Source organism: Propithecus coquereli, unplaced genomic scaffold, assembly GCF_000956105.1.
Source record: "Propithecus coquereli isolate 6110/MARCELLA unplaced genomic scaffold, Pcoq_1.0 Scaffold156, whole genome shotgun sequence".
Lineage (NCBI taxonomy): Eukaryota > Metazoa > Chordata > Mammalia > Primates > Indriidae > Propithecus > Propithecus coquereli.
The window spans coordinates 6,236,420-6,259,528 of record NW_012140080.1 but is presented as its reverse complement, the minus strand read 5'-3'; the positions used below and the strand labels follow the sequence as shown (position 1 = coordinate 6,259,528).

The window sequence follows — 23,109 nt, the reverse complement described above, 5'->3', positions numbered from 1 at the left end:
AATATTTTTTGTAAATCTTTGAAAAATGTTTTAGCTCGTAAAATATTTTTTTCATGGTACCAATAGATTTGAAGGTCTGTTCCTCAGCTATTAATATTTTCTCTTTTGCTTTTATGTATGGTTTCTAGATAGCAGAATCCCCTTTTTTCATTACACTACTCTGAAGTCAATATTCAATAATAATTAGAAATGAAATGGAAATATGCAATAATGCTTAGAGTCATACAGTTTTAACTGTATGTCGCTGGTGATAAGAATAGGTAGCTAAGAAGATCTCACTGTACAATAGTTCAGGATATTTCTCCTGCAAAAGAACTACAGTGAGAGATTTTAGAGACTCATGAATATAAGGCAACTGCCACAATCTTACCTAATACTGGAACCACAGCATAACATGATGCCAAGAATGCTTCTGTGGGAATGCCACTGTCTTCCAGAAGTTCAATGTCACTAAAGCTAAACAATTTGGTGATATGGGGGAGGAAAGATTGAAAACACAACATCAGCACTCTGCAGTTCAGAAGTAGTCATGGAAACAACCGCTCTTCTGCAGGGCAAATCGTTTGACTTGATTTCACTGATACGCCCCAGTGGTCATTTTTCTATCATAATACAGTTATCATTTTCCAAAGATAATCCACCCACGTAAGCTAAAATTTGTTCAATTCCTCCTCATCCACTGTTCAGACAAGGTAAATAGTAAAGCAGGTACTTGGTATACAATTTATTTTATATTCTCTTAGAATACATCATCACCTGAAAGGAACACCACAACTGATTTTCTAGAAGGCAAGCTAGTATTCAACCACCAGTGATTTCAGAAGGCCTTGAATACCTGGTGTTCATGGTACTAAAGAAAGTTGGGATAACTTCTTTGCCTTCTTCCCACTGGGATTCTGGAGAGCAACTTGAGGAGTCTGATTCAGGCTGTGCCAAGTTGCTGTCATGATTTCCCAGGTTTTCCTCTCCATCTTCCTTCACTATTTCACTTTGGACTGCAAAGCAGAAGATATCTATTATTAACCTATTATATATTTATTATAAAAATTAATAAATATTCATTGTTGAAAATTTCTAAAACATGGAAAAGAATACAGAGATTAAAATTGGTGAAATACTGTACACATGTACATACATACATAAACACACACATACAAAATCGGGCTTCAAGTATATGTAGACTTGCATCCTGCTTGTTTTTTATTGAACCAGAGTATTATGAATATTTTCATTACCATTCAATACTCTTCAAAAACATGATTTTAATGACATGCAATACTGCATCATGTCCATGTGGAGGGCATTTAGGTGGTTTCCAAAATTTTACTATTATACAGTTGATCCTCATTATTAGCATATTCTGTTCGTATTTGTGAATCTGTCTACTTCCTAAAATTTATTTGTAACCCCCAAATCAATTCTTGGGGCACTATGGCAGTCATTTGTGGACATATGAAGAGTGATAAAAAATTTGCAACCTGACACACATTCACAGCTGTGGTGGAACAAGGTGATGCTCTACCTTCTTGTTTCAGCTCTCATACTACAAACAAATGTCCTAACGTAGTGCCACGTTTTTGGCATCTTACGTATTTTCTTGGTGATTACACTGCTTAAGAGGGCCCCCAAGTGTAGTGCTATCTAGCATTCCTAAGCATAAGAAGGCTGTGATGAAGGAGGCTCATGGCCAAAAATATTAATAAGGGTGTTAGATGAACGTCATTCAGGCTTGAGTTATAGTGGTGTTGGCTTTAAGTTCAACGAATCAACAAAATATATTAACATTAAATAAGGTGTCTTTAAACAGAAACACATAAACAAGGTTATGTATTGATAGGTGGACAAAAATATTGTGACCAGAGGCTTGCAGAAACCTAACCTTGTATTTCCCCTGGGCAATAGTTCAGTATTTGCTAATTCACTGTTTGTGGTGACTCAAAACATAGCTACTGCAAATGATGAGAATCGACTGTAATGCCGTAAATATCCCTGTCCATAGATCTTTGTCCTTAAATCTGACTATTCCCTAAAGACAAATTCCTAGAAGTAAAATTATTGAGGCAAAAAAATGAGAGTATTGTGTTGATAGAAATTCTCTGGTCTCGGGTCGGTGCGGTGGCTCATGCCTGTAATCCTAGCACTCTGGGAGGCAAAGGTGGGAGGATCGCTTGAGATCAGGAGTCGGAGAAACTCTCCTGTCTTTATAATTTACTCAAGAGATAAGACTTCACTGATGTGTGGATTGTTTGTCTCAGATTCACAGCCAAGAAAAAGTATCTTTTTTTTCCCCTCAACTCATCTGGAAAAACAGGGTCTCTTATTTCAGATGAAGGGAACATTTTTTAAAAATTTTATTTTAAAATTACTTATAATTAAAAACTCTAATATGATTGTCTTTCACAGAGCTGAACGGAGTCTAATTGATTAGCACCAATGGAATTAGCAAATTCCAACTATGGACATACGACCTGAAATGTGGGACTTTGGCTTGATGAACACAGAGAAGGCTGGGTGAAAACCTCATGGGGGTTGGTGAATTCTGACATCCTCAGGCTCACTAGAAACTGGGAGAATGAAAAACTCGATTTTATACACTGTTTAGTTAACATCACAGTCTATGTTCAAAGGACTTTGAGATACACCATGGAAGGCCAGTGAAGTTCTCATACCCTCTAAAAAGTCAGCAGACAGCTACTGCCCACTGCAGCCCATGAACATCACAGCCAAGAACAGGGAGCAGGAAACTTCCTCTTCATTCTGCCTTCTCAATACCAGGTTAGATGAGATGAAAGAATATTTTTCAGTAACCTAACCTACCTTATTGAGCCAACATCCTCCTCAGGAGATACCTAGGTACACTGTCTTGAGGTTAATCCCTAGCAAGTGTCACAATCATGAATATAAGTCAAATCCCCAAATTTCCTATTGTTCAATGGTTTGCTTCAGACTTTACTTTTGTTTTTACCTGTTATATTATCATCTGTATTTTCTTCACTTGATATGCTACAGTCTATCTCTGCAGATTTCAAATATAAGGTGCTCTTGTTTTTCATTAGGATTTCTTCATAATCATTTATTTCCATATTTAAAGATCCATTTTCACAACTGTTCAAATCCATTTGCCTGCAATTTTTTTAAAAGTAAAAAAAGCCAGAAAGTCCAGTTATTTGGTTAAATAGACTGCCTAAGCAGATGTTATTCTGAGGCATAGGGGAAGGGTTCACAATCACCAACACCTTTTAACATCAGTTAGAAATTAGAATTGTTAAACCAAGCCAAACCTTTCAGCCGCTACCTCCAAGGAAGGTATCTGCTTATGCTGGGAGCAGGCCAGCCTCAAGGCTGCAGTTTAGAAATAAATGAGCCATTAACGGCTCTTCTAGCAGCTTCAGCTGTCCAAATCTTCCTGCTCCCCACCAACATCAGGAAATAGTCATTGACAGCTCTTCGGTTTTCTATCAGCTTTCTCCAGATACCACATTAACACTTCTGAACTTTCCTCAACTTCTCCCTGGGACACCTTCTCTCTCTCTACACGACCTGGCCACTATGTGTTTGCCCAGCAGTTAACTGTCTAGAAGCCACATGCTATACTCAGGGGCGAATACTCCCTATAAAGTATGTCTGAGAGCAAAAAAAAAAACCAAGAGGATTGCAACATATCCTGAGTGAACTGTTAGCCCTTCAGGGTAACAGAAAAAGCTAATAAACATGCTAGTGGAACAACTGATTCTATTTGTTAAGGGGACAATCACAGTATCTTATTATAAGTGATTATACCTAGCCAAATTGGAACAAAAATATTTTCTTCTAATAAAAATAAGGAGGAAGGGTCCAAGCTACATGGTGACTCCAGGAAAAGCATTTGTGTTTTGTTAAAACAAATAACCATATTTCAAGCTGGTAATTTGAAATATAGGAGTATATAGAGGCAATGCTTCAAAACAGAAAATACTTACAAAGATGCTCTTAGTAGAAATATTTTGAACAGAAGAAAATTGGAAACAACCAAATAAGGAACAATCTTTATGACAAAGAAGCAAACAGTAACTATATAAAGAGACAAACTACAATAAATAATAATTTGAAAGGACAAATACATGGACTATGTCAATATATGGGAATGCCTATAAGAAATAACTGAATGAAGACCCCACTGACTACATAAATGTGTACTTTTTTTAAATTGATGGAGCATTTAGAGAAATAGAAATAGTTTAGATTTTGATATTAAGTTCTTTTTCAACCTGAAAAGCTACCTAAGATTTTTATTTTTAAACAAAATAGCAATATTGTCTTTTCTGGATAAAAGCACACTTAAAACAGAACCCAGCTCCTGTACAAGAGAAGTTCCAACCTTCAGTACACTCTAGAGAGATTAAAAGTTACTTGATGTGATGTGTGAGAGCTACATCCTAGGGAAAATGCAAATGACTTCTCTATTAGTGCTGAATGAAAGGTCTGTGTTGCTTCAGGCTAACCCAAAACAGGAAAATCAGGTACTGTTTACTTCTGGTATCATTTTAAATCATGAGGAAAACCACCATATGACCAAAATATAATTTTTTTAAAAACAAAGAATAACAATATCTTTTTTATTTTTAGAAAGAAGAAAAACATAAAGGTTACTATACCTTTCCAATGAATTATGAATTGGTATGATAGGATGTTTCATCTTCAAAAGAAGCAAAGAAATGAAAGTTAGACTTCCAACAGAATATACTTAAGATTTTATCACAGATGAAAGTGTTAAATATGACCATAACATACACTGTCCCACTCAACAGAAACAATTTTAGGTCCTCCCAAAAGGGAGTCATTGATCCCAACTAGCCCTTATTTATTCAAATAAGGCTACCCAAATTTCTAAGGAAAAGGAAGATAGTCTTTTGAAGGTTCAAATTATCATAGCCAAACTCTTGGTGATTAGCTTTCTTTGTAATTTCAGTTATGCTCATTAAACATTAATAAATAGCAAACTATGACACAGCATTGTATCAAACACTAGCGGTATAAAGGTAACCACTATGGGGTTCCTCCTCTTAAGATAAGTTCAATATAGAACAAGGCTAAAAATATGGGTATGTATAAGAGAAGAAGCTCTTAGCTCAACCTAGGGATTCAGAGAAGAGACTAAATCTTGGAGGATGACTAAAAGCTAACCTGGAAAGTGAGGTGAGAAGGGCATTCTTGGCACTGAAAAATGGCATAAAGGTGTGGGGAAAGCTAAAAGCAATTAGTATGTTCAAGCCAGATAATGACAAGGCAAGAGGCTGGCGATGTGGGAAGGGGCTTAGAATTTTTTACTTTAATCTACAGGCAATGAGGGAGCCACTGAAAGGCTTAGGTAAAGTGGTTTAATTTATACTGCTTCAGTAGAAATACTGTCACTCACTGGAAGTGTCACGCTGAAGGTAACCAGTTAGAAGGCTAGTGCAGTTTAGGCAAGACTCAGTGGACAAGGAAGTTGGAAAGAAGAGGCTACATCAGAGACATGTTTAGGTGGTAAAATTGCCACAAATAACTGACCGGATATGGGATACTGAGAGCAGATATAAAAGTGGACATAAAGCAAAGTCCACTAAAAAAATGTCTTTATCAGTCACGGCACCAAAGAATGATGGAGAATATGGGTCCGTATAAACTTTTTTAAACTGTAGCAAACTGAGATGGACTTTTACCTTGCTGGACTTGAGCACAGCCAGCTGTGGCGATCCTGGGGGAGTACGGTAGAGCAGCTCAGAGGTGAAGGTGGCATTTGCGATCTGCATGCATTCTTCCAAGGTCTTCAGAAAAGTATTGCAGGTTGATTTCAGCAGAGTTCCCACATCAATTCCCTCCTACGAAACAACCAGAGTGGAAGACTCCTTTACCTTGCCAAAAAAGAAAAGCCCAATTGTGGAATGTCCTTAGAGGTTTTTATCCAAAAATAATAATAATGTACTCACCTATTTTGCTGGACAAATATGTACATCAGTTATAAGAAAAAAGCCTAATTTATCTATTAACCAATGTAACCATTAGCACTATTAACCAGTAGCACTTCCTCAGTTGTGACATCCAAAAGTGCCTCCAGATGTTGCCAAATGTCTCCTGGGGGCACAACTGCTCTGGGTTGAAAATTACTGCTCTAGACTATAAACCTCCCAAGAGTAGGACTACAATGTTTTTTTGGTACCTCTCCTCTTCCCCCCTCCCCATTGTAGCACAATGTCTTACACACAATAGACAGCTGTTGAATGAATAAGAGAACTCAAAGGAAGTGAATGAAAGTGAACTAAATCATCTTTATCAAAAAAACTCAAAGCACTCATACTACTAGTAGCATAGTGTGGTAGGCAATGTCTTATTACACTGTAACTTCTTTGAGAGCAGAGTAGAGACCCTCTCTGGTTAATGTGAGCCATTCCATATGTAGCTTAACATCAGAGGAATCCTTTAATGTATGTTTTAGGATGAGTGAATGACAACTTTATTAATAAATGTTAAAAATCACAATCGTTGCTGACAACGAAGAGGAAAAAAGCTGTCTCCATTTTGAAAGCACTAGTCCATTCCAAACCACAATTATTATAGTGAAATAAAATCCTGTTGGTATCATCAAAGGAGATAGATATACATTACTGATAGACCTATGTTGGCATCTTGGTAGCCACACCTACAAATATGGCTCTGCAAAACAGGTAAGATAATAATTTAAAAAGCAAAGTAAACTATGGAGAAATATATTTTAGTATAATCGGAACTAAAATTAAAGATTCCAAATGTTGCCAATTAATTAATCCCTAATTCACTCCAGGAAGGAAAACTATAGATTTCTACATGCTAAAATGTATACATTTCCTCTATCTGTTGAATTCTGTTACTGTTTTCCTCTACAAAATAGTAAATTCCAAGATAGTCATAGATTATGTGAAAGAAAGCATCACCTGTAAGCAACATCTGGTGCTATTTTTTATGTGTAATATTCATAATATTAACAAAATAATACTTTACCTCGGAATTGGACACACCCGTTGTGGTCACTTCTTTTGTTTTATCTACTTGCTGAACAAGGAGGTCACAGTAGAGTCTTAGTTCCGACATTTTGGTCTTCAAGTTTTCAGTGTTTTCAGCAAACTCTAAATAACAAAACAATGATAATGTAGTAACCTGAATAAATAACCAATTTACTAGTTAGTACACAGAAGTGGAATATAGGCCCGAAGTCAGATGTTTAAAGTATGGGGTTATAGATGTGATAGGTGAAAACATGAGATGAAAAACAGAAAAATCGATTTCCAGTCTTTTGAAGTAATATACATTATTTCTTGAGCCAACATATTGAATAATCACCAGTATGGGAAGGAGACAATATATTGTTTTACCCACTCCTGTCAGAACTGCGAGTAGAAGGGTTCAGAGTTTTGGTCTTAGTTCTGCCACACAGAGTTTTCCCAATCTGTAAAATGGGGTCATAGCTATCTACCCATTAATGCAGAACTCTGCTCATACCTGAGAATCAGCATTCTGTAGTGTCCAATTCCACTAAGAACACCATGTATAATTTTAGTTGAGGACTGGTTCAGACTTGTCAAGGCTAATGGCACCCAGCCATTATTAGCATTGAACTCCAGGCACTCTGGTGGCTAAGGGCTCAGCTACAATTATTACTACCTTTGTTTCCTTCTCCATGAAAAAACTCCATATTACCATCTGCTCTGAGTCGAAGCCAACAGCTTCCAGAATTTGCTCCCAATTTAGGCTTTAAAAACAACCAACAGGCTGGGCGCGGTTGGCTCACGCCTGTAATCCTAGCACTCTGGGAGGCCGAGGCGGGCGGACTGTTTGAGCTCAGGAGTTCGAAACCAGCCTGAGCAAGAGCGAGACCCCGTCTCTACTAAAAATAGAAAGAAATTAATAGGACAACTAAAAATATATAGAAAAAATTAGCCGGGCATGGTGGCACATGCCTGTAGTCCCAGCTACTCGGGAGGCTGAGGCAGAAGGATCGCTTGAGCCCAGGAGTTTGAGGTTGCTGTGAGCTAGGATGACGCCACGGCACTCTAGCCTGGGCAAAAGAGTGAGACTCTGTCTCAAAAAAAAAACAACCAGTGAAGAGGTCATTTTACTGGGTCTCCTTGAGGAGTTAAGCATGCCTGTTAAGAGAGACATTCCCTGGAACACTTTTTCCCATTACACCACTACCCCTAATCTCTTCAGGTGTACATATGGGCCCACAAGGCTGGGAAGGCAGTAACGGGGGCCCAGGCAGTAAGCCCTGGCATTCTTGTCCCAGTCCAAAGAGAAAGTTGCGCCATGGCTCTCCGGAGACTTTAATGATGTTGAGTTAATGAGCATTAAGCAGCAGCAACCTAACAATTAAGTATCCATTCCACCCCAGAGAGAGGGAGGGGAGAGCAAGGTATTACTACCGAAAACACCCTGACCCAAGGCTTCTCTGGATTAGCTGCTCTTCACCAAAGGTCAACTTTGTATCAGATTGAGTACTAGACTGTTTCATATCATCATTAATCCTCATAGTAATCCTCCTAATGTAGGTACTATTACCTCTATTTAAAATATGAGAAAATAGGCTAAGAGAGATTAAGTGACCTATGCCAAGGTTATACAGTCAGTGAACTGCAAAGCCAGTTGTGTATGGCTCCAAAGCCTACATACTTTCCACTATGATGTGCCAAGAAAGAAGAGTTAGATAGGGACCTTGGTTTAAGTTCTACTAACATACATAGCATTTGCATGATACAAAAAGCTGGCCAGGTGGTCAGGGGACAAATAACAAATAAGGGAACTTAGAGACGACAGCGGGTGATTTCCACGGTTTTCAGACCAGAGAACAATCAATACTTGCCCTTCTCCTTCTGGGTCCTACTGTCTGTCAGGCAAGCCTTGGCTGACCCCAGGGCCACCAACCACCGCTGTCTCTCAGCCACACTTCTGGCCTTCAGGTAGAAATACTGTTCCCCAGGGATTATCAGGTCCATGCGTGTGTTATCTACAGAATGAACTGGGAGCAAGACAGAGGGGGGTCAAAGACTTAGACCTCTCTGGGTAGCCTCCACCCTACCCAACTTCTTGAGCTCAACTGGTGCATGTCATTGAAGGCTACTTGAGAGAGAGGAAGCCAGTCCTCACTACCTCTCCTAATTCATACAAAATTCTGTGTATATATCTCTTCCTAGACACCTCTGCTGATCAAGAGGGAAAACCTCGCTCTGGCTCCAAGGCATCCTTAAGACTTTGGCCCAAAAAAAGAATCACCCAATTTAACTTTTGGGTTAAATTGATCTTTTATAAGGATCGAGAAGGAATCTCTCTTTTGGCATGCGTGCGTGCGTGTGTGTAAAGTATACTGCTCTGATGCCAAAAATGCTTGCATGCCAACAAGCAAGGGAATGCTCTTTATCCCCTTGGATTTATTGGGAAGCAATTAAGAACAAATATTTTCCCTCTTCTACTTCCCTTGACAAGTCAGTCAGACCAAAAGTGTGAGAATTCCCTCAGAGCCCTTTAAGATACAAGCAAACCACACTTTCCATCACCAACACCCACCCCCCAAATTCCCATTAATCTGTTTTACTTCTGAGCCACACCTTTTCAGCGTGTGTTTACTTCCAAAATAAGAAGTAAAGACTATTTGTAAGTCTATTAGGTTTTTGCTTGTTTTGGGGCTGGGAGATTGGTGTGTATGTGTGTGTCCTGATTTAAACACAGAAGTGTTTGATGCTGCAGTAAAAAGACTTAAGCTTTGCAAATAACCACTGGTCCCTGAAGAGCAGGTGACTAAGGAATAAGCATTAGCTGAGTGGTGAAGCACATCGCTCTCATTTATTCAGACCACCTCTTAACCAATCACCTTGTAAAAGTCAGCAGCAGTTTTAGGTTGTATTTGCAAGGTTTTTTTTTTTGGGACATAACACTATGTATCTTGGTCTATACTACAGGAACAGCAGAGAAGGGCATGCAGGGGCCAGTGCTTTTTTATTTCTGCAGGGAGACAGAAAGAAAAATAAAACCTACAAGTCTCTTGGATTCTCACCTTGAATTTCACAGACCGCCATTTGAATGCTCCCTTTGCAACCTTTCCAGGCATCTTCAGGAGAATCATAATAGGATAATATTCCCCCACACAGAAGGAACCATCGAGGCTGCCAACCTGAAAACAGAACCAAGAGTATCATCACAATTACTGCCTGCATGGGAGGTGCCTCCCAGGACACAGAAATAGGGACTAACATAGGATACTGGGTCCCAGCTCCAAGGAACTTTACATTGTAAGGGAAATTCTACAAGAAAAAAGTAGGTTAGAAGAGACCTGTATGTTTGATCCCATTTTTGTAAAAATTAAAAACAAACACCCACAGAGGCATATATTTTTAGCCACATAATTATATAGAAGAAGACGTCTGGAAGGATCAGCAATAAGTATAGCAATGATTCTCTAAGTAATAGAATTTACAGAAATATTTAAAAAGAGATATTTTATTATTTTTTTCCCTAATATAGTACTGGTAATCTATAATTTTTTCTAAGACAAATAATTATTGTCTCGTGAACATTACTGTCATCACGTACTCATCTTCTTCTCTTCTGATTAAGAAAAATCATCCAAAACTTAGAAATGAGGCAACAAAGATTTCAATGCCCTTTCAATGAACATGATACGGAATGCTGACTAATAAGCCTGCCTAGAGTCACATGACCCTTAGGAAAAGCTAACTTTGTTTGACTATTTAGTAATGATCCACTAAAGTGGAGGAATCTTAAAGCATTCAGTGAGGCTTAGCCATGTTCATTTCAATATTAGAGAATTACAGGGGGCAAAACATATATCTAACATCTCATCTAGTCCTTTCACACACCCTATATTCTAGTAAATATAGAAAAGCCAAAGTTATTTGCTGTATTTCTGCCTCTGAACTTTTGCTTGAACTGGATCTTCTTCATAAAATGCCATCCCTTGACTAGCTCTGCATAAGCCTCATCAGGTCTCTTTAGTCAGATACAGTTTTTGTCCTTTCTCTGAAATGCCATAGCCCTTTAGGAATACATTTCTCTTACGGGACTCTTGCCATGGCTGAGGCAGCCAGAGAGAAGGCAGAGCCCCAAGGGGCTGCTCAGGTATAGACATCTGATGGGCCCTTGGGGTTTGATTCACATAAACCAACTGGGTAAGACACCAATCAACATTAAAATGGTATTGATTCATTTCATTATAACAGGAGATTACTGCACTTCCCAGAGCACCCCCAGCCCAAGATTATGGCACTGGTAAACTACACTTGTAATCAGAAGGCTGAATGGTTAACACTTAATCTAAGTGAAGGAGTTAGCTGGACAGGCAAGATATTTCACTCATCATTGACTTCATCAGGGTCTGCTGTTCTAGAAAGCAGAATACTCAGGCCTGCCGGGTACTGTTGTCACTCACTTCCTTAAGCAAAACTGGATAAACACTAATTCTCAACATCTACTCTCCAATAATATTTGAACTGACATATCCTGCCATATAACCCCTTCTCACCAAAAATAAGTAATCTTTTCTAAAACTATGGCTTTTGCTCCTCTTGTTACATTTTATATTGCAGATTTCCTTCCCAGGGACCTACAACTTTTTTTTGCATGTTAGAAGCCCTATGGCCTTTCTCCACGTGGGCACAAGTCAATTCTTGGCTGGGCAAACTTCCTGGGATAAACTTGTAAATTTTTATTTCAGAAAGTGATGCTTCCAGATCTTGGCTTCAAATTCTACAGAAACTCAAATTCGAAGGCCATTATTCTTGGCACGAACATTACAATACAGAAACCAAATCCATCATCAGACTATGTCTTTTTTTTTTTTTTTTAAGACTATGTCTTATTGAACAGAGAATCAGTGTTTCTAGAATCAAACATTATTGGTGATGTTTCAGCCATTTGCAAGAGTCTAATTATTCACTGAAACAGAAGAATCAATTTCTGAAAACCTGAGAAATGGAAGAGGTCTTTGAAATCACCTAGTCCAACCAGCTCATTTTACCAATCCCAGGAAGATTAAATGAGGAAACCAATACTAGGTAGATTAAATGACCTACATATGGTCACATAGACAGTAACATAGCAGAGCTGGAAAGAAAACTATGTCTTTCTACACTGCCCTTCCTGGCACAAAAATTCCTAAACTTTGACTCCCCACTCCCAGAAAGCTATCCTGGTATAGAAGAGTAGCATCTTTTTACTACCATGACTCTGGTTGGTGTGAACACTCCTCAAATTCACCATGACTTCTCTGCAGAAGGCATTCAGGACATCTTCTATTGCCGTATTTTATCAGATGTTAGGATGCATCTGTATTAGTCAGTGTTCTCCAGAAAAAAAGAACCAATATGATGTGTGTATATGTGTGTGTATAAAGAGATGTATTAATATGATAAGGAATTGGTTCATGTGACCATGGATGCTGACAACCCCAAGACCTGCAGTCAGCAAGGTAGGAAAACTGATGGTGTAAATTCCATTCCTAAAGCCAGCAGGCTTGAGAACAAAGAAGAGCCAGTGAAGGCAAGAAAAGACCAATGCTGAAGCAGGGCATGTGGTAGTGTGTGCTTGTAATCCCAGCTACTTGGAAGGCTAAGGTGAGAGGATCACTTGAGCTCAGGAGTTTGAGACCAGCCTGGGCAACACAGTGAGATCCTGTCTCAAAAAAAAAAATTATTTGAAATTTTAAAAATAAAAAAGAAGAAGAAAAGACCAATATCCCAGCTCAAGGCAGTTAGGCAGGAAGAGATCTCTCTTTCTCAGCTTTTTATAATTCTATTCAAGTCTTCGACTAGATGAGGCCTATCCACATGAGGAAGGACAATCTACTTTACTTGGTCTACTGATGCAAATGTTAATCTTCTCCAGAAACACCCTGAAAGACCAGCTCCAAAAATGTTTGGCCTAATGTCTGGGCACAGTCAAATTGACACTTAAAATTAACCATCACATCATCAGTTTTAAGATACCCCATTATTTTAGGTAACACATGAAAGAAAAAAACCCCTGCCAATTAAATAACGGCATGGCACTGCTTCCTGATTTCAGAGTTGTTGAAATGTTTAAAAAAAAAAAAAAAAGTGTCTTAAAATTGAAAAAATGTATTAGTTTTATCTTACAGGAATCTGAAAAAATGTTAAATAATCCCTTCCCTGCCACCCCTCCCCACAACAAAGCACAGCTACAGTACTAGTTCTGAAAGCAGCTGGTAAACTACAACAGTAACTGAAACAATACCTTCCTTATAAAAAGGTTCTGTATTTATCTAGGGGAAGTTATAATTATATAAGGGGAAGTTCAATATATTGCTATTTTATTCCATAGTTTGTAACCACAGAAATTGTGACCAAGAAAAACTTTTCTTATAAGCATAAAGTTCCTGGAGTTTCAGAAGGCACATTAAGAGACCACAGAAATTAGCCAAAATTGAAATGCAGAGTGAGGGAGAGTCTATGTTAGTATTGGGACACACTGCTGGGATGTCGTCAAGTGCTGGGAAACTGGGATACAGCCCAGGAATAATGAATCGTAGGAGAAAAGAGCAATGGATGATGAAGAGGCCATTAATCCACTCACTGTTTTAAATTAATCTGCTGTTACCTTGGAAATGGTAAAATACTCAAGGTAACAAAAGTACAGGTGAAAACGGTGGCTCTGTACTAGTTCCTGCTCCCTTAGATTACCACTAGACTATCTTGCTAACCAAGCCCCAACCTCTTTTTGCCATCCTCTTCTAGAGATGGAATGTGGTGTTACCCAGACTCCCTGCTTGGAAGGATTAGACAAGAAACCTCAATGGGCAGGGAAGAGTTTAAGCTCACAGCAGCTACTGCTGCCAGGGATGCAGTAGGGGCAAGAAAAGAATGGTTTAAATGCCAATTTCACATACTTTGTATTATCCTGGGTTATTTCACTATAGCAAGTATACTTGACATTTATTTTTGGCAATCTAGCATCCACCCATTTCCACTGCTGAAAACTCCCTTGTCCACACTCCATCCATGTAGCTTGGGTGGGGCTGACCAGTTCTAAGGTGGGTATGTGATTCAAGCCTAATTGGAGCTTCATATCCCCTGTCCTCAGTGATAGTTCCAGAATAGGCAAGTGGCCCAACCATAGATAATTCTGGGACTGTGAAAAGGTGGAAAGAAATGGAGACAGTCTCTCTTTCTTCTTTGATCTTAAGGATGTTTGCTTGGAGCTGCTGGCAGTGATTTTAGCATTACATGGGACCTGAACATGATTCCCACATAAACGAAAATGGGGGTGGGGAATGTGAAGGACAGAGGGAGAAGGAAGCAAATCTGGATGACAGTGTTTGAACCCCTCAATCAGACCATGCCATGCCTGAAAGTAAGACATCCCCTGAACTTTTCAGTTAAGTGAGCCAATAAATGTCCCTTTTTACTTCAAGTCTGTCTGAATTGGGTTTTTCTGCAAAAAAAAAAAAAAAAAAAAAAGAAGAGCTCTAAACTATCACTTGATCATCTAACTGTACAAAAAGCACTTCATAAAATTTAACATTTTTTCACAATAAAAACACTTAAACTAGGAATAGAACTTCTTCAATCTGATAAAGGCATCTACCAAAAATCCACAGCTAGCACACATAATGGTGAAAAACAGGATGCTTTTCCTCTAATATTAGGAACAAGACAGAGATATTTGCTCTCACTTCTATTAATATTGTTCTGGAGGTTCTAGCCAGGGTAATAAGGCAAGAAAATGAACTAAAAGGCATCCATACTGGACAGGAAGAAGCAAATCTAGCTCAATTTACAGACATGCTCTTATATATTTAAAATGAATTAACAACAACAAAAAACAAAGAGTGCACTTTAAAAACCATTAGACTGGTGGGGCGCGGTGGCTCACACTTGTAATCCTAGCACTCTGGGAGGCCGAGTCGGCTGGATTGCTCAAGGTCAGGAGTTCGAGACCAGCCTGAGCAAGAGCGAGACCCCGTCTCTACTAAAAATAGACAGAAATTATCTGGACAACTAAAAATATATAGAGAAAAATTAGCCGGGCATGGTGGTACATGCCTGTAGTCCCAGCTACTCGGGAGGCTGAGGCAGGAGGATCGCTTGAGCCCAAGAGTTTGAGGTTGCTGTGAGCTAGGCTAATGCCACGGCACTCGCTCTAGCCAGGGAAACAGAGCCAGACTCTGTCTCAAAAAAAAAAAACATTAGACTAAATAGTTCAGCAAGGTGACGGGATATAAAACCAATATACAAATATCAATTTTATTTCTGTACAGTTGCAATGAACAATCTGAAAATGAAATTTGGAAAATTATTTACAGTAACATCAAAATAAGAATAAACTACTCAGGAATAAAATTTAAATCTGGAAATAAAACATTGTTAAAGAAATTAAAGAAGATCTGAAGATCACTAATCCAAAACTACCAGCTTGTTCTTTTCTCACTCAGTGCAAATGCCCTTCTACACTTAATAGATAAGCAACTGTCTGTAAAATTCACTTGCTTTATATTTAGCCAAAAGGCTTTTAAGTTCAACTAATGTTGAACAATATGCATTTTTTCAATGAGCATAATTTTCTTGAAAAAATGCACTTACATTTGGATGTAAACTGGCATAGCTCACGTTAATTTTGCATTGAAATTTCTTCCATTTTATTTCCCAACAGCAACCACCATTTTTAAATCAAAATTTCTAAATGGAGATGTTCTTATTCCTTTAAAGATTCAAACCAAAAAAGTGATTGTGAGTCATACCCAAGTCTGACTAAAAAATACTGTAGCTTCTCTTCCTTTTTTTCCCCAGCAGCCTTGTGACAAGTACCTCATCCAAACACGCCACTATAAAAAAAAAAACTGCACTCCGTTAAATTGACACAAAATTTTTTAAAATTTATTTTTAATTTACATAAATTCATTCTTTGGGGGACAATTCTGAGTTTTGGTAAATGTACAGTCCTCTAACACCACCACAATAATCACGATACAGAAAAAGTACATTCCTCCAAAATTCCCTGTGCTACTTCTTTGTAGTCAAGTCCTGCCCTTGCCCTGTACCCCCGGTCAATCACTGTAATGTTTTCATTTTAAGTTCAAAATATTTTCCAATTTTCTTGAAGACTTTCACTTTGACTCATGGGTTACTTGAAAGTGTACTGTTTAATTTCCTAATATTAATATTTGGGGATTTTCTACATCTTTCTGTTACTGATTTGTAGTTTACTTTTGTTAAAGACACAGAATATTCTTTTGACAATGTTCTACTATGGCCCAGAATATGGTCTACCTTGGTGAATGTTCCAAATGTAACATTCTGCTGTTGTATTTTGCTCAGTTTTTCATTATAATCAATGGGAAAGAGAGACTATAGTGGATTTATTCTATCTTGACTCAATAATGACATTCTTAAATAAACAATTAGTATAATGCCCACTAAGTGAAATGTTAGCCTTATGCTAAAAGTACATCACTCTGCCTATAAACCTATCACAGTTCCTATAGAACTTTTGCCAATTAAGGTGTTATGGGAAACCAGAAGTTTATGATCTTACTGTTTAACTGGAAAAACATGTAAAAAAGAAAACATTAACACATTATGAATTTTTAAAATCCATAAGAAATGCTGCTATGTACAAATGCAGGGGCTGGGCACGGTGGCTCACGCCTGTAATCCCAGCACTCTGAGAGGCCAACGCAGGAGGATTGCTTGAGCTCAGGAGTTTTGAGACTAGCCTGAGCAAGAGGGAGACCTCATCTCTACCAAAAAAAAAAAAAAAAACAGAAAAATTAGCCTGGCGCCACTGTGGTGGCACATGCCTGTAGTCCCAGATACTTTGGAGGCTGAGGCCAGAGGATGGCTTGAGCCCAGGAGTTTGAGGTTGCAGTGAGCGATGATGACACCACTGTACTCTACTCAGGGCAACAGAGAGAGACACTGTCTCAAAAAAAAAAAAAAAAAAAGAAAGAAAGAAAAGAAATGCATAAAAAAAAGAGAATGGGCTATTTAAATCCTTTCTAGAAAAGTAAGCCAAAGTAAAGAAAAAAGTGAAGGAAAGATGCTTTTTCATCAACCATTAGAGGAAAAACTAGTGACCATAATTAACGGGGGGTAGAAATGGGAGAAATAAAAGGGTAAGTCCCTTTACTTCTTTCAGCTTTAGTTTTCTTTTCTACAAAATTGCAGCCTGACAAGTCTCTTTCAGCTTTCAAAACCTGTAAATCTCTACCCTAATACCAAGTAACAGAAAATTCAATTCTCTCCCAGAATCTGGTTCAAGAGAGTAACCAATGTCAAGACAATAAAGTAAGATTAAATTTCTTGATAGGACTGACAATCTTTGTTAAGTGTTGAGTCACGACTTAATTTATTCACCATAAATTATGGTTTCTATGTTCATAAGCCATATATATTATGGTTATAATACACTATATATTTGCATGCTACATAGGTATGGTAATAGCGAACATATCTACCATTTTAAATTGAAGCAAAGCACAGCTATTGATTTAATATGACCGCGGACCTCGACAGCCTTGGTGATTTCCAATGTCCAGCCTGGGTACTCAGCCACACCTCATCCCATCAGAGCCCGCCCACATATCTCAGCTTCTCAGCGGGAGCTCCAGATAGGGAAGTGGATGGCAAAGCCTCGGGTTCCTCTCCTAGGTCGGTCAGTAAGACTTTTGCTATAGCTATGGAGGAGGGAAGAAAGAGAAGAAATATTCCTCTCTCCATTGTAACAGAAAATAACCAAGAATTATCAAAATTACAGGCTTCTTAATTTACCATTAATTAATTCACAAAATGTTTTTTGAGCACTTATAATTTGCCAGGCTTGGAGATTTAGAGAAAGATCCCAGCCCTCAAGGAGTGACAGTCTAGTGGGGAGTACGCAGATGGTGAGGAGACTATAATTACAATAGATTATATCAAATTCTCTTTAGAACCTTCTGTTAGAGCCTGCTGTAAGTCACTTCTTCTGTGTGCTTTGGGCTACCAAACTGAATATTTATTTGCTCTGGACAGTGCTTCTTTTATGTCCACCAGCACCTTATTCAAGACAACAAGTCAGGAAACCTTGGTCAGATTTGTAACATCCAGCTGTGTCACCTTGAGCATGTCAATTCCTCTGGTCATTATTTTCCAATTTATAAACTGAGAGATGGACTAAACTGAGTGTCTAAGGTTGCTTCCAGGCTTAACACATCATCTTTCCTATGATTGTAATGACTCTCTCAACAGACCCAGCATCCCCTTACCAGCCGAGCTCCAAACCTGAGGGTCACTTCTGCCCCATCTCTCCAGGTCAGTCACTAAGGCCTTCTCAATCACCCTCACTTCTACTCTTGGCTTCAACATTCCACCGTCCCCACACCGGGGCACAAAGCGTGAAGTCATGGAAAGGACATGGAGTCAGGCAGACTTGGCTCAACACTTTAGCTGTGTGACTCTAAGTTACTTATTTATCTGTGAAATAAGGGGTAGTACCTTCCTCCTCCCTTTTCCTCATGAACTCCCTGCTGTATTTCAGCTCTCCCACTTCCCTGATCATGTGTCAGCCAGGTTAATCTTCCTTAAATACTGCTTTTACCTGCTCTTTCCTCCTATTCAGAACCCCCCTGACTGACTCCCTACCAGACCAATTTTAAACTATCAGGTTTGGTTTAATAATCTAACCCCACCCTAACAACTTCCCAGTATTTCTTCCTGCTCCCAGAAAATAATTCCTTTTTAGTCCTATTGATTTTTTCATTAAGGGTCATCTCTACTTCCTAACAGTTCCCTCACCTTCCCCCTTCTGTCCACACCAATTCTACCAATCCTTCAGTCTTATCTCTTCCATGAAGTTTTTCCTGACCACTCCTGAAAAAGGGCTGTTTACAAATTTTTTTTTTTTTTTTTTTTTTGGCAAGGTCTCACTCTTTCGTCCAGGCTAGAGTGCAGTGGCATCATCACAGCTCACTGCAATCTCAAACTCCTGGGCAAAAGCGATCCTTCTGAGTAGCTGGGATTATAGGAGCGTGCCAACCTGCCTGGATAATTTTTTAATTTATGTTGCCCAGGCTGGTCTCAAACTCCTGGCCTCAAGTGATCCTCCTGCCTCAGCCTCCCAAAGTGCTGGGATTACAGGCGTTAGCCACCATACCCAGTCTTCTTTACATTTTCTTGACAGGTATGCTGTCTCCTTTGGCAGGTTTCACACCTTCCTTCTCTCTCTTACTTTCTTTCCTCCTTATTTCTGGCTGCTCACACTTGCCTCAGAAGTTGAAGAGCTGGTCTCTACCCAAGTTGTGTATATTGGCCAGCAGAGAGAGAAAAGCAACAGGACATCTGTGATATCAACCTGGATGACCAAAGACTTTAGCATTCCAGCCTGTCAGGGGTACTCCAAATTTGCCTTTAAAATCCCAGAGGGTAATAGGTAACACCTAATGACCCCTAGGGACCAGGTATATTCAATGTGGTTCTAAGCCTCCTCAGGTCACAGCCTCAGAGCAACCACTTGAAAACTTCAAGGTCAAAATGACGAATTTAGCTGAAGGGCATTTTCACAATTGAAAAGGATTTCCACTACTCTACAATCTCCTTGAAAACAAGGATGTCTTACAACAGTATCCCCAACACCCACACAGGGTCTGACAAGAAGTTACTATTCTGTAACTATTTCTTGAATGAATGAAAGAATGAATGAGGACTATCAGACAGTGTTTAAAGTACACCGTTGAAACCATTCCTTGTATTTAAAAAGCAAGACAGAGCCATCCTTGTCTTGGACTATATAGGAACAATTCCATCTGAAGGAAATGGAGTAGATTCTCAAGCAAATGATACTTTGCTTTCTTTGATGTGATGAAAATACTGAGAAAGGTCGGTCTTCTCTCTGGCGAGTGCTCTAGAAATATTATCCATTTCTCCATCTTTCCTAGTACTACCATGCACTCCACAAGCCAACTTGAAAATAGATTCAGGAAGAGAAATGCCTGTTAGGTTTGTTCAGGGTGGGAACCCGGAAAGTATGTATAGGATGGAATGTGGTTAATGGAAAACTTAGACAGTGATCATAAGGCCTGTAAAACAATAGCTGCAGGAATCTGGAGAGTCTGGAGGTTGTAAATCTAACTCTGATCACAGACGATTGCGGAACCAGTTAACATTCAGAAAAAAATTCACCCTCCCCAAACTTCCATCCAAACCTCCTATAAAACCCACCACTCTCCCCTTTCTCTCATGGATGCTCTTTTCGGCCTCCACTCATCTGCACCTAGATGCCCAAATAAACAGCATTTGGCTACACCCGAGGCTTTGTGTGTCTCCCTCTTGACTCCAGACCTAACAATGCCCAAGCATCATGATATTTTTTGGATATACCTTCCCTGTTGTCTCAGTCATCTGTGTCCGACAATAGCTCCACAGCCTGTTTTATTGTCCATCTCAAATCAATTCCTAACGGAATTTAACTGGCTTTTGCTCAGTCTAAACAAGATGAAAGTAATGGTAACAATGGGAAATAGTAAGGACTAAACACTGAAAGCCCAGTCCCAGAACAATGGGCCCTAGACTTCTTTGGTCCGCAGACCACTTCAATGACATAAGAATCCATGGATCACTCCCAACATCTCCAAACACAACACACATCAGAACCAGTGGGAAGACTGGTCCCACTTTTGATAGGTCGCCAATGAGGCAAAACATTGCTCAAGTTGCTTAACAAATTACTAATTTTTGCTGGAAGCAAAAGCATAGACCAGTGATATACAGAATTATGATGTGTAATCATCATTTGTCCAAAAGGGGGCCACAGAACTATAGAGTCAATTACAAAATTTTGATGATTGGAATCTTTTCCTTTATAATTTATACCCCCTCTGACTTCCAAAAGGAGGATCTAAAGAATTCAGGATACATATATTCTCAGGAGCCATGAGAAGCCATAACATGCACATAGAGAGATGAATACACACACACTGAATTTTCCAGGCATCATTAATCAAAACAGTTATCCAATTAACCTACCCTTAAGTGAACTATGTACCAAGCAGATTCATATATATATTATTCATTTTATCTTAACCAGCCTATTATTATTGTTGTCATTTTAAAACTGAGGCTCAGTAAGATTAAGAGACTTGGTCAAGGTATCAGCACTAAGTTGTGGAACAGACATTTGAATTCAGGGTTTCTGCCTCCAATCTTCTGCATTTAAGCATTCAAATATACTGGTGATTCTGCCACTGAAACCATGAATCACAGCTGACTATTAGATATTTACACGCAAAAGTATGAAGTTATAGCCCGACCTCACGTCACACACAAAAATTAATTCAAAATGGATAAAAAAACCTAAATGTAATGTCTAAAAACTATTAAAAAAAAGTGTTCATAACCTTGGGTTTGGTCATGGTTTCTTAAGATATGACACTAAAAGCATAAGCAATTTATTTTCTTTTAAGAAAAAATGGATAGATTGGACATCAAAACTAAAAATTTTTGTGATGCAAATGATACTACCAAGAAAATGAAAAAGGCAACCTAAAGAAGAAAATATTTATGAATCATACATTTGATAAGAAACTTATATCCAGGATAATGAACCTTTACAACTCAATTTTTTTAAAAAAACTCAATTTTTTTAAAATGGGCAAAGGATGAGAACAGACATTTCTCCAAACTAGATATATAAGTGGCTAATAAGCACATGAAAAGATGATCAACATTATTAATCAGGGAAATACAAATCAAAGTCATGAGACACCACTTCACACCCACTAGAAGAGCTATAATCAAAAAGACAGACAACAAATGTTGGTGAAGATGTGAAGAAACAGGAATCTTCTTTGACTGCTGATGAGAATGTAAAATGAAATGGTGCAGCTACTTTGGAAAACAATTCATCAATTCCTCAAACTGTTAAACAAAGAGATATAAGACTCAGCAATTCCACTCCTAGGCATATAACCAAGAGACGTTAAAACACGCCCATACAAAAACTTGCATATGAGTGTTCACAGCAGCTTTTATTCAAAATAATAATTAAAAAAAAAAAAGGAACAACTCAAATGTCCATCAACTGAAGAATGGATAAACAAAATGTGGTATATCCATACAATGGAATATTATTTGGCCATAAAAAGAAATGAAATTCTGATACATGCTCATGGATGAACTAAAAAAACCATTATTCTAAAGAAAAGAAGCCAGTCACAAAAGACCACATATTGTATGATTCCATTTATATGAAATGTCTAGAATAGGCAAATCTATGCACAGATTAGTGGTTGCCAAGAGTGAGGGCTGGGTGTGGGAGTGACTGCTAAGGGGTACTGGGTTTCTTTTTGGGATAATGAAGATGTTCTAAAATGGATTGTGGTAATGGTTACCCTCTGTATATACACTAAAACCACTTACTTGTACATTTTAAATGGATGGATTTTATGGTACATGAATTATTATCTCAATAAAGATGTCAAAACAACAACAAAAAAGATTGACCAGTGGTTGTGAGACCATGAATCCTGTTCTGGATCACTCATATTCCAGATGTCTTCCTGGCACTGTTTACAAAGCACAAACATATAGGGCAAGAGTCACCTTCTTCCACCTGGAGGGAAACAAAATTATAGCACCTCCTTAATGACAACCATCTGGCCTGCATGATGCAAGCTTCTGTTATTTTTGGAATGCAGAGCTGTAATGTGCTAGTGCCCTAACCTGCTGGAGAGATCCAAGAAGCCTACAGCTGGCCAAAGCTCATGGTAGCAGCCCTCCTATTTGCTGAGTGGGCAGGAATAGGAGCTAAAACTGCAAAGTAGGAAAGCACAGCTCAGAAAACCTCCGTGTAGCAAAATACACGCATAACATCGGGCACTCAAAGACTTGTTCACTCCTGAACTCCTCCCCACTTCCCACCCCCAGAGTCTGCTATTCTAGGTCAAACATACTTTAAATATAGGTATGTTATGAATCAGCTAGAATTATATAATGATAAAGCAGGAAGGACCTGTAAAAGTATTATGTAATGGAGCACTGTCTCTGGAGCCACCTAATAACTGTTTGACCTTGGGCAACTTCCACCTCTCTGTACCTCAGTGTTTCATCTGGGAAAAGAGGA

General features: G+C 38.7%; 1 protein-coding gene across 1 annotated transcript in view; it reads right to left on the bottom strand.

The window, feature by feature from the left end:
• PLEKHA8 (pleckstrin homology domain containing, family A (phosphoinositide binding specific) member 8) overlaps positions 1-23,109 on the bottom strand; it is a 52,806-nt gene that overhangs the window by 25,968 nt on the left and 3,729 nt on the right. The window contains exons 2-9 of the mRNA XM_012640752.1: positions 10,040-10,156; positions 8,852-9,007; positions 6,997-7,121; positions 5,682-5,840; positions 4,635-4,675; positions 2,966-3,123; positions 836-995; positions 371-456 (exon numbers count right to left, since the gene is read on the bottom strand). Coding sequence (XP_012496206.1) covers positions 371-456; positions 836-995; positions 2,966-3,123; positions 4,635-4,675; positions 5,682-5,840; positions 6,997-7,121; positions 8,852-9,007; positions 10,040-10,156 — 1,002 coding nt within the window. The remainder of the gene's footprint in view (positions 1-370; positions 457-835; positions 996-2,965; positions 3,124-4,634; positions 4,676-5,681; positions 5,841-6,996; positions 7,122-8,851; positions 9,008-10,039; positions 10,157-23,109) is intronic.